Genomic DNA, 11,771 nt, shown 5'->3' with positions numbered 1-11,771 from the left:
AGACCTTGTTGAGGAGTTAAGTGGAGGGGGAAGATTACTTGAATGGTTGCTTACTTTATAGTGATAGAGTGCCAAGGATATAGGCATGTTTGATTCTTTACCAATGGGGAACTCATAAGCCCTCCTTTCAGAGTAGGAAGCCCTGATTCTACTAGCCTTCACAAAAGGTGTTTGTTGAAATATTTAAGGCTTTATGCCTTGCAGCTCTGGTTAATAGCTGATCCCTCAGCCTTCTGTATCACTGAGCTACAGCCAGATAGGAGGAATGTTACCCAATACTATCATCTCGTTAAATATTTAATTATGCTACGTGGTAGGGCTACTGACCTACATTTCACTTTCTGTTGTCTACTTAAGAGTTTATGTTGGTGCTCTTTAGTCATCATGTAAGTTCTGCTTGGGTAGTAACAGAATGGGCTTTATGTCTAGGGTTGCTGGGGGGCATTGAATGGATAACTTTAGATTACAGGGATACTCCTGTAATGTTTCTCCATTTAGCTAAATTCTGCTACTTGACATTACAGGAGAGAATCTTCTGAAAGTCCATTTTCCTTTCAGAGGTAAAGCATGACTAGTTTCATGTTACATTAGGGAGATCTACAACTTGCTACTAAGATTAAATGTCAGAAGAAAATCACTAGGTTATGTAGTTTAGTGTAAAAAAAGTGGTTTTAGTTAATGGGATACTTGTCTGTCCTAATGCAATAAGTTCATGGGAGTTTTCCTTCTACAAAAGTATAACTGTTTGTCTGTTTCATCATCCATTTGCAATGTAGAAATATACCACTCACCTTGTCTACTGTGCCTGCTACTGTTACCTTCCTAGAAGCAAAAGGACCCTGCAATTTACCTAATGCTAAACAAACTTAATCTGGTTGAATGACCAGTGGTGTTGCATCTCTTGGCTATAGCTTTATAACCAAGGAGCACTCAGCATTGAGTTTAGATATGTTAAATTTGTATGTTAATCAGGAGATAGATAACGAATGCTGGTGGAAGCTTTAGCCTTTCTTTTGTACCTAAAAATAAGCTAATGGTTGTGGTGAAGGTAGTAGAATCCCTCAGTGACAGCCCTCTAGATGAGTCATTTGGGATAACCACTTTCCCTAGTAATTTGCCAGAGAGTTATACAAATTCCCCTCACCATAAAGACCTATGAGATGGAAGGACAGTACAGTAGCCTCTCTTCCTGGCTAAGATAAGGACTAGTAGCATGCCATAGGCAATTTGTGAGACTTTACTAGTTTGTTTATTAGGCTCTTCAATATTCATAGTCTATAGCTGAATTACATACAACAGTAGTAAATATTCTTATACCCATCTCCAGGTATAAGTGTGCCACTGCATTTAAGTTGTGTGCAGTGAATGACCACCCCTCACAACACTAAAGCCTCCTTGAAAGTGCACAGAAAGGAAGGGGGAGAGTTCCTGATAGCCCATTTGTACAATGTAAAAAACTGTACTTGCTTGAATTAATTTACTGTACTGCTCTGGAGAAGGGTTGTAGAACCTACAATCCTTTCTTTATACTTAACACTAGGCTAAGGCTTGCAAAGCAGGACAGTGGTGAAGGTTTTATTGCCCCTGATTCTTCTCTCTCTCCCCCCCCCCCAAGAAAGTATAGGTGGCTTGGTGAAACTACCCTGTACTATAGCACCAGTTCAACCATTTAAGTCAGACTAAAGGTACTTTGCAGGATTCAGGAGCCTTGTGTGTTCTATAGTAGGAGTTCTCAACCTTTCCTTTGAGTCCCCCTCCCCCTACATGCTATACGAACTCCACACCTCACCTGTCCCACAACTGTTTTTCTGCATATAAATGCCAGGGCCAACATTAGGCAGTAGCAATCAGGGCAACTGCCAGGGGCCCTATGCTACAGGAGATGCAGTAGCTCAAACTCGCTTTTTCCTTTTATAGATAATTTGCAACAGTTCAGCTTTGGAAAAATAATATTAACGGTAAGCATCTGCTAGCACAGCCTTGGCAGATAGAAAGGCTGAAGTAGGTGGTTTTTTTTGCTGGAGCTAGTTAACCAAGGAAGACTTCCTATGGGCACTTCACTTCCTGAAGCTACCATCATAGCTTGAAGTAAGCCCACTTTTATATCTGTCCCTTTACCATTGCATTATTCAGATCAGAACAAAGAATATAATCCTATTACAAGAGGACATCGTCACAGAACTTACTTTTACAGCATAACCACAAGGCAGTCAAATTCAGGATAGAAAGGAACTAGTTACTGCAGTTGGAACTCTTAAAAGTTAGGGCACTGGTTTACAGCCATTACCTACAGAGTTACTCACTTTAGAAAATATTTTTGCTTAAATACCCATGGAATAGCATGGCAAGAAGCAAGTCACAGCAACAGGGTAGCTATCACCTGAAGGGACAGTTGTGTTTAAGAGCAGTTGAGACAGAAAGCTGGTAGAATTGACTTTATTTACAGAATGCTATTGGGAAGTGTCAAGTTAAAAATTTATGAGAAGTTTTACAAAGATGGGCTGTGATTGTATGTTTTATATCACTGACCTTAAGTGAGTATGAGTAACAACCAGTGAGACTTTATACTAAATATTGGTGATCTCAATGGATTCCACATTAAAGATGCCCACCTGTTCTTTCTGCACAAAAGTCTCTACTTATCTGAAACTTCCTACAGCTTGCTGGCTGTTTATAGTACAATCAAGTGATTTTCTGCTGCTGGTTTTACACAGTCAGAGAAGAGCAAATCCTGGTGATTATTTTAAAGATGAAAGCAAACGCCAAATTAAGGGTACAACATCTGATAAGCAGGTAAGACAATAGTACTAGACTCCAAGTGAGAAAGTGAATGCAGGAACCATCCAGTAGAAGGAAGGAATACACACACTAGCTGTTCAGAAAAAATGAAGCACAAGCTTTAAAAAACCCTTTTTAAAACAAATATACACAATAGGCTCACAGAACAGCCTCACCCCTCAAAACACAAGAAAAAAAAAAAAAAGCAAAGCCAGATTTCACAGTAACTGCATCAATAGATACATACTAGATTGGGACAGGGTGCTGGGACCCCCCTCTACAAGTAGAACTGGAGACAGCTACAGTAACTTGTTCTATGCTATGGTTAATGTAAATAATTGGGTTTGAGGAAGGGTAAGAATGTTAAAGGCTCAAGTTGTTGACCTTTAACTTTGGAAGATCCATATTAAAAATAATGCAGCTAAACAAGAGGACCAGAGCCAACCCTGCTGTGAGCACTATGACAACCAATACAGGATGCATTTACCTTGACTAAATATGGAACTGTGTGCAAAGTCTTGGACTGACCCTTTTGGATCACTGCACCAGGTCTCATCTTTGAAGCAGTTTCAAGAAACTAAACTATTCCTGCCTTTGATGGAAAAACCACAAGGAATCAGACATTTGTTGACAAGAAGCAAGTTGTGGGCTTTTACTTTAACTACACTGAATCTGCACATTACATAAGACAAGGAGAAATGTGCTCGGAGAGGGAGATGTGAGAAACAGCGAGAAGAGAGAAATCAGCTTTATCTTGTTCACTCACACACTTGGCATTTGCAACTTTAATCTTAAACAAATAAGTTCCACATGTACAATGGAGCGATCCAAACCATAGGCACAACTAAAGCTCAACTTATCAGCTACTCTTATGTACAGCTGTATAGGTTCAAAAAAGCTATCCTAGGTATTTATACAAAAGATGGTTTATACACAAGTTTGTACACAAGGGTCTATACATTTAATTTTCTGCAGGAGGAACCCTTAGCTGCTCCCTCTACACCAGAGGATATCAGCACTTCATTCACATATTTTACAAAAACAAAAAATAGACATTTCCAGGATTAAACTGGCTTTGTATTGCATCTAAATGTCTTCAGGCTTCATGGTTCAAGCCATATGGATCCTTCAGTCTTGACCCAGACATGGAGACCAGGACAGGTGCCATGTGCTTTAGTCTCTTGAAAAGAAGTTCTGCACAGAGTGCTAAAAATAAAAGCCCCAAAACAAACTGGTGAAGCACACTGTATACTATCAGGACTCTTTTTCCAGTCTAAAGAAACAGCTACCCATCCTCGTAGAGGTCACTGCTCACTGCCGATATTCCAGTTCATCTACACTGATGACTTTGGATGGCATGGAAGGGAGGGGCTGCTGCAAAACATCTGAACCAAACCATTTTGCAAGGCCAATAGGAGAACCACTCCTCTGGCTGGTGCGATGGTCAAGCTGTGAGTGTACATGAGGCAGTCCAGTCCGAGATGGCACATTCTGAGGGGTGGTTTGCACACCAACAGCAGATCCCTGTGCTCCAGAGGCTGGAGAATGGAGAACTATTAGAGGTAGGAAAAGAGCAGAGTTAAGGCCAGGAAACCCTTTTTTGGTCTTAAGAGGAATTGTGAATGAACAGCTAATATGGAAACTGGACAGGGCAAATGTGAGCTACTATGGCAGGGGTCGGCAACCTTTCAGAAGTGGTGTGCCGAGTCTTCATTTATTCACTCTAATTTAAGGTTTTGCGTGCCAGTAATACATTAATGTTTTTCGAAGGTTTTTCTATAAGTCTATAATATATAACTAAACTATTGTTGTATGTAAAGTAAATAAGGTTTTTAAAATGTTTAAGACGCTTCATTTAAAATTAAAATGCAGAGCCCCCCTGGACCTGGTGGCCAGGATCTGGGCAGCGTGAGTGCCACTGAAAATCAGCTCGTGCGCTGCCTTCGGCACGCGTGCCATAGATTGCCTACCCCTGTACTATGGGGTTCAGTATTTTCCTAGGCTAATAACTGCATGTTGATCATATTGATGCTACTGTGCAGTAGCATTTGTCAACTCCAATTAGTACATTGTTGACTAGAGAGAACCACATCCAGATCTCAGCTGAAAGACTATCAACATGAGTGTTAATCTCAAAGATTAAAGGAGTAATAAGAGTTGGGTTATTTGAGGCCCCCAAAATAAGGGGGAAAAAAGGTAGAGAAGAGGCTGCTCAGCCTCTGTAGGTGGTAGAAGCACTAATTGTGCCACAGGAGGCTAAAAACTCACTCCATCAGCTGAAGGCAAAAAGAGTCACCCCATGATCCAGAGAGAGTGTAGTCATGCTACAGTTAAGTGGAAAGGAAGTTTCAGACTGTCAAAGCTATCTTGGGAATTTACATTCTCCCCTGAAGCCTAGTTCTCATGGAGGACAGTTTCCTAAATAGCTTTGAAAGTTTTAACTGTAGCATACAGACACCAGGTACCTTCAGTTAGCTAAGTTCATTAATTGAACATGGGACAGTACAAAAGTTCCTAGGGTGCAGATTAGTCAGGTCTAGAAGGCCATAATTATCTTGGTTCTCTTGTTTAACCTACCTGATCGCTGTAGTTGCTGTTGCATCATTGCCAGCTGCAGAGGTGTCCCAGAGCGTGGGTTTAAGAGGTGATGGCCAGCTGTTGGTAATGGATAAAAAGGCTGGCCCAGGATGGGAGTAGATATTCCCTGTATGTGAGACAAGTCCACCCCTGGAGGAATCATACCTATTGATTAGACAAGGTTGGGGGGAGGCCCATTACTTTATTAAAATGTCAGAAATATAAACAAAGGAGCTTCATTTGAAAGGCACACTTGTTTAGCAATTGCTGGTTTGTGAGAGTACTGTCAGTCTTATGAAAGGAGTTTGTTGTAATAGGGAAGATAGCCTATTTGTGGCAATCACCACACATCTTAGTCTAGCATTATGTAAGGGTGTCAGTGCTTCTTAAGAGGCCAAGAACAAGTTTATATTGAAGTTTCACCCTAGCAATTAAGTGGTACAAGTAAGAGGATTACCTGCTTGCAGCAGAGGAAGATGTTGTGGATGCATCCCCTGTGCCAGCATCCTCTGGACCAATCCTGGATGCAGTTGATGAGTAGGTCGTACAATTGGTACATGGGGAACAAGGGGTACCTGGTGAACAGGACGAAGGAAGGGAGACCCTGGTACAGGGGAGGCTGTTGTAGGAGTCTTTCTGCCAGTTGATTTAGGCTTGTAGTCTTGTTCTTTGGTGCAACGGTTTGGCTGAGAAAGCGTTGTAGAACATGCAGAGCGTTGCAATGCAGCTAGTTTGGAACTTATAGCAGGTGAAGTATCTTGCTCTGCATTCTCCACCAAGCTAGCTGATAGTAAGTTATCTGTAGTCAAATTAAAATATGACTTTAAATCTGATTTCTAGTTGTGCAAGTACAAAAGGCAGAAATGTCTTAAAGCTAGGTATGGTATTTGCTAGACTATCAATTACAAGTCTGGAAGATATACAAGAGTCTGAGCTTAGTCAGATGTCTTCCTACCACTTCCCTCATTTTTCTTGGATTCCTTCAGAAGTCAAAGGAAAGTTGAGGAGGCAATGATGAGAAAGGAGTCAGTATTTGGGTTTAAAAAAAAACCCGACTCTTGTCCGTGTCTCAGCTTTATTAAGTTCATGCTGAAACACTGACAAGCTAGGTCTAAAAACCTAGTTCGGTACAGTGATCTCTCTCAAACCCAGGTTCTTCAGATTAGCTATATGAGCGTACTAACAATGCCCTTATAGCTCCAGGATTGGATGCAGTCTTTACTGCTAGAGGAGCATGTCTGGAATTTTTTTTTAAATTGAATATCAGGGTTGGAAGGGACCTCAGGAGGTCATCTAGTCCAACCCCCTGCTCAAAGCAGGATCAATCCCCAGACAGGTCTTTGCCCCTGATCCCTAAATGGCTCCCTCAAGGATTGAACTCACAACCCTGGGTTTAGCAGGCCAATGCTCAAACCACTGAGCTATCCCGGACATCCTTTAAGCAAGGTGACAAGAATCTGCACAATAAAGTCTCAACTGGCAGAGCAGTCATTTAAGGGCAGTCTTAAGAGTTCTAGATTGCACCTGATCCCCAAGAACTCTTCTCAAATAAGGAAGAGATGGAAGTGTGTCTAACATGGTAAAATACACAATTCCTACTGAACCAACGTACCCTTTTCTAATAGGTAGAGGCCAAAAAACCCTGTTTGCAAGTCTAAGCCATCAGCATTTACATTTTCAGGTCATCCTTTTAGACACCACTGTGCAACTGTATCCAAGAGGATCTGACCTTAAGGAAGAGTTTATCAAAGCCCACAGTGGTGGAATTTTGCTCAGGGAGAGGCAATCTAGCTTCCTAGTAAGAGGTACAGGAAGTTTGAAGTACACCTTCATAAACACACTGTCCTGAGGTTGGGAATGTCTTAACACTACTTTAGAGGACCAGACTTAAATTTAAGGAGCAGGAATTCACAGCTTCGATTCTAGCCTTGTGTATTGGTGAATCTGCCTTCAAGAACAAAGCCATTACAGTACCTTCGTGTGTCCTTTGACCTTCATCTTTACTATCATTGGCTTTCATTTTCCCAGAAACTGGCTCCTCCTTATTTTTTTCTTTGCTTTCATACATCTTACGAATCACTGAGGTAGGTGTGAAGGAAGGAGAGAGCTGTGAAAAGAATAACTGATTGTGAGCAAATGATACCTTATACTAAATGTTCTGGGTATTAGGCATTATATCTGTTAAGTGTGCAAATGCAGAATCTTTTTTTTGCAACCATGCACAAGGTCACATGTATCCCAGTAATCATATTTTCCCTTAAAATAAACATGCCCCACCTAAAGTCAAAGTTTCCTGTCATGTCTAATGTAGTTGAGCCTCCAACCCCAAGATTTTTTGCTTGTCTTCATTATTCCGGGTTTATTTTCCACTCTTATAAATCTCATTTTACCCAAGGTTTGCAGAAGTGCATGAGTTTACTTTGTACCAGAAGAGCCCAGAGATTATTAGAACAAAGGTTCTCATTGTTTATACTTAAGGATTGGTCTGCACTTGAAAGGCAATTCAGATTAAGAGAGGATATGAATTTAAAGCACAGTAGCTATTACTGAATAACTCTATGTGGTGACAAGAGGGCTTTATTCTGGTTTAGCTCTAATCCACCTTCAGTGACTAACTCCCAGTGTAGACAGGCCCTTAGATTCTCATGAAAGGCACTTCGCCTTCCAAATTACACATCTTTGTGGAAACTATAACAATTGCTTACATGGAACCAGTTATTAGGAAGGTGTATTTTTAGCTGTTTGATGCAGCAGCTTGAAAGAACCAGAATGTGGTGGCCAGAGTTCTTGCCATGGTTCTCTGCAGACCAGCTGGGGAACTACTGTCCTTGTATCAAGGACGGGGACTTTTCTATACTGTAGTGCATATTTTACTTAAATTCTTAAATGTCAAAATCTTTATTGTTCAATTGTGGATTAACTGATCACAAAACTACTTTCATAGACTCAAGTCCTACATAAATTCAGTTGAATTAATTGCCACTAATTGTTTCTACTGAAGGCCCAAATTCAAGAGTAGTTACAATTCTAGGTTCTTAACTCATGATCTGATAGACCGTGGTGGGCAAACATTTTGACCTGAGGGCCACATCAGAGTTCTGAAACTATATGGAGGGCTGGGTAGGGAAGGCTGTGCCTCCCCAGACAGCCTGGCCTCTGCCCCCTCTCCGCTCACTCCCACTTCCCACCCCAACTGCCCCCCTCAGAATCCCTGACCCCCAATCTCCTTGTCCCAACTTCCCCCTCCCAGGACTCCCCTGCCCCTAACTGTCCCCCCTGGGGCCCCACCCCCTATCTAACCCCCCCTGCTCCCTGTCCCCTGACTGCCCCTTATCCAAACCCTCCTGCTCCCCACCCCCTTACCATGCTGCTCAGAGCCCCAGGACTGGCAGCTGTGCTGCCCAGCCGGAGCCAGCCATGCCGTCATGCTGCCCGGCAGGAACTTGCAGCCCCACTGCCCAGAGTGCTGGCAGTACGGTGAGCTGAGGCTGTAGGGGAGGGGCCAAGGGCTAGCCTCCCAGGCCAGAAGCTCAAGAACTGGGCAGGACAGTCCCATGGACCAGATGTGGCCCACGGGCTGTAGTTTGCCCACCTCTGTGATACAGCGCAAGTGCTTAGTATTTTCTTCGGGGAGAGAGAAGGGGGTCACACCCCCAAGTTGGGACCTCAAACATTAAGGCACCTAAAGTCACTAGTCATGAAAATTCAGGCACTCATGTTAATCCTTGAAATTATGTTTGCATATTAAGTCAATATGAGAAGCTGAGGACATTGTTCCAAATCTAAGTGGTAATCCAAATGAGGTTAAGGAAGTAGAATGACTAACCCTTGAATAACTATATTGTATATGGCCATCTGACATGCCAATAGAGATTAACTCATCCCAGCCACAAATAGTTATTCTCAAACTTCATTAATCCAACCGTAAGTTATTTACAACTACAAGGTATTTCAAGAATGGCTATTAGTATGCGGCTTTAACCCTCTTCCTCTCCATATTAAGGAAAAATTAACATTGATGCAAGTACTGACCATGCTAGTGATGGATGCAGCAGGGGCTGGAGAAGATGCATTCCCTCTGTGGCCTGGTGCCGGAGACTTAGTCACTCGCTGTTGCCTATGAACAGACATGAATGTTAAGAGGCCAAGGCAGCATTATAGTGTCTTGGTAATCCTGCTTTTCACCTTTTTGATGCTAAAAATAGGTACAATTTAGGATATACCAAAGTTAGTGACTGCCCAAGTATCAATGCAGTATTTCCAAAGTTCACCCTTTATAGATCACACTGCCATTTAAATGCCAGTAATCGTTTCCTGCGTCAAAACAATGACTTAACTAGTCATTGTGCTGTTCAAGAAAAGCAAAGCCTGTACAGCTGATTTTTCCTATCACTATTTTCACTTGTGGGTAAAGGAGGACTGTAGATTCAGTTTAAAATAAGATTCACGCAGTCTTCACTATAGTTCTGGTCTTTAAGTTTATTCAGAAGCTAATGGCTATAAAATGTCATGCATCTTCTGGCAGTTCTAGTTTTTTTGGCTTCTTATTCTACAAGTTCTAATTACATTAAAAGTAGGCTCTCAAGATGTGTGCTTTGCTGTAAAGGGTGTTTAACAATATACCTCTGTCCATGAAAGCCAGCCAAGATGCTAGACAATCAGCCTTCAAGGTGGACATTGCTATGACTACATAAGTCACCTGCTAAGAGGTTATATAGTAAAGTGGATGGCCTGTTTACCCACAAAGATACATAGTTCATGCTATGCCTGAGCTCTATTGCTTAGAAAGCAAATTCCAAGATCAGCTTTATTTAGAACAAGGAGTAATGGTCTCAAGTTGCAGGGGGGAGGTTTAGGTTGGATATTAGGAAAAACTTTCACTAGGAGGGTGGTGAAGCACTGCAATGGGTTACTTAGGGAGGTGGTGGAATCTCCTTCCTTAGAGGTTTTTAAGATCAGGCTTGACAAAGCCCTGGCTGGGATGATTTAGTTGGGAATTGGTCCTGCCTTGAGCAAAGGGTTGTACTAGATGACCTCCTGAGGTCCCTTCCAACCCTGATAGTCTATGATTCTATTACTTTGGCCTATGGCAGTGCATACACTTGCCCAGCCACTGAGCCACATCAGCTGCAATTACAAGTTCAGGTTTTTCATATGATGTTTAGTAGGACTGTTTCTTTATCTTCCACGACATAAATTCTGAAATCCTATTTTCTAGTCCAGCACATTAATCCCCTTTACATCACACCATAAGCCAATATAACTTCCTGGCAATAAGGCTAGAATAGGTGCCTTGAAACCAAAGTACCAAGTGCATCCATTATAGAGGAAGGGTAATGAGCTATTGGCTCCACTGAAAAGGAACGGGGCACAGAAAAGGTGAAAGGCACACACTATCATAATTAAGCGTTTTCTAAAAACTTGCTTGACTGGAATCTCACCTGTTCCTGAAGCCATCTCTGCTTTTGTCCATTTGTGGTTTGCCAAAACCTGGTTGGTAGAAATTTGCTGCCTGCATGGCTAAATCATGTGGTAGAGCTAGTCCCTCTAAGGCAGCTTGCTGCATCTCCAGTGGACTCATCTGAAGTCAAGGAGGAGGAGGAGGCATTAGAATCTCAGTGAAGCCTATTTATTTTTTATCCCAGATCTTGCACTATTCCATAAAGGGAAATACAAAGGTTTGAAATAGTTGTGAATACTCAACTACACAGTCAACAGGAGTGGCAGACATTTTAATAAGTTCCTCTGAGAGTTAAACTTGCACCACTGAGTTACTGTCTCCAATTCATCTCAATACACTATTGCAAAACTTTAAAAAAACTACACATAGTTTTAAAGGCATTTTAGAATGGACCCACTGGGCACATCGGTGTTTGTGTTATCAGACTGGAAATGATGGCAAGTGCATTCTCAGGATCCAAGGCTGAAGCACATCTCCCCCAGGAGTGTAAGAGTGAAGTGCTGAATATCATGTTTCATCAAAGCTAAGGATTGATTCAACTAAAGTAGCATCTTCATGTAACTGCCAATATGAAAGAATTAGCATTCCATCATTCAAACCCCCTACGTTCCCACTAGGTCCTGCAAGAAATGGGTAAAAAGGTGCTTAATAAATATTTAAGTTTCAGAAATCACTGAATCTAACCTGTGCAGCAACTGGGCTCATTGACTTCCGCATCCCCTGAAATGGATCACTGAGCAATTGCTGAGAACTTGGTCCAAAACCTACAGAATGACAGCAATTTTATCTACAAGTTTTAGAACAGACATTTATCTTCTGTTGACTCCAGCCCCCCTCCCCAGTTACCTTCCTTGATTTAAAAGGTGGCTAGATGGGATTGCTTTTGAAGCACCTCAATACCACTCCAGCTTACTTACAGATCTGTACAAAGCATCAAGGCATTTGCCTCAGCTGC

At 41.9% G+C, this 11,771-nt stretch overlaps 1 protein-coding gene across 3 annotated transcripts in view; it reads right to left on the bottom strand.

Moving 5' to 3' along the window:
- Nucleotides 1–3,510: 3,510 nt before the first annotated feature.
- Nucleotides 3,511–11,771, bottom strand: part of EIF4ENIF1 (eukaryotic translation initiation factor 4E nuclear import factor 1) — a 35,727-nt gene continuing 27,466 nt past the window's right edge. For 2 of the 3 annotated variants that reach the window (XM_026660548.1, XM_026660550.1), the window contains 7 exons: nucleotides 11,501–11,580; nucleotides 10,797–10,936; nucleotides 9,388–9,472; nucleotides 7,330–7,462; nucleotides 5,813–6,154; nucleotides 5,356–5,520; nucleotides 3,511–4,331 (listed from right to left, as the gene is read on the bottom strand). In XM_026660548.1, coding sequence (XP_026516333.1) covers nucleotides 4,090–4,331; nucleotides 5,356–5,520; nucleotides 5,813–6,154; nucleotides 7,330–7,462; nucleotides 9,388–9,472; nucleotides 10,797–10,936; nucleotides 11,501–11,580 — 1,187 coding nt within the window. In that variant the 3' untranslated portion in view covers nucleotides 3,511–4,089. The remainder of the gene's footprint in view (nucleotides 4,332–5,355; nucleotides 5,521–5,812; nucleotides 6,155–7,329; nucleotides 7,463–9,387; nucleotides 9,473–10,796; nucleotides 10,937–11,500; nucleotides 11,581–11,771) is intronic. The other variant, XM_026660549.1, reaches the window with a different exon arrangement.

Source organism: Terrapene carolina, unplaced genomic scaffold (assembly GCF_002925995.2).
Source record: "Terrapene carolina triunguis isolate 2854851 unplaced genomic scaffold, T_m_triunguis-2.0 Scaffold790, whole genome shotgun sequence".
Lineage (NCBI taxonomy): Eukaryota > Metazoa > Chordata > Testudines > Emydidae > Terrapene > Terrapene triunguis.
Note: the sequence above shows the minus strand (reverse complement) of the source record. Positions and strands in the feature narration are given on the sequence as shown.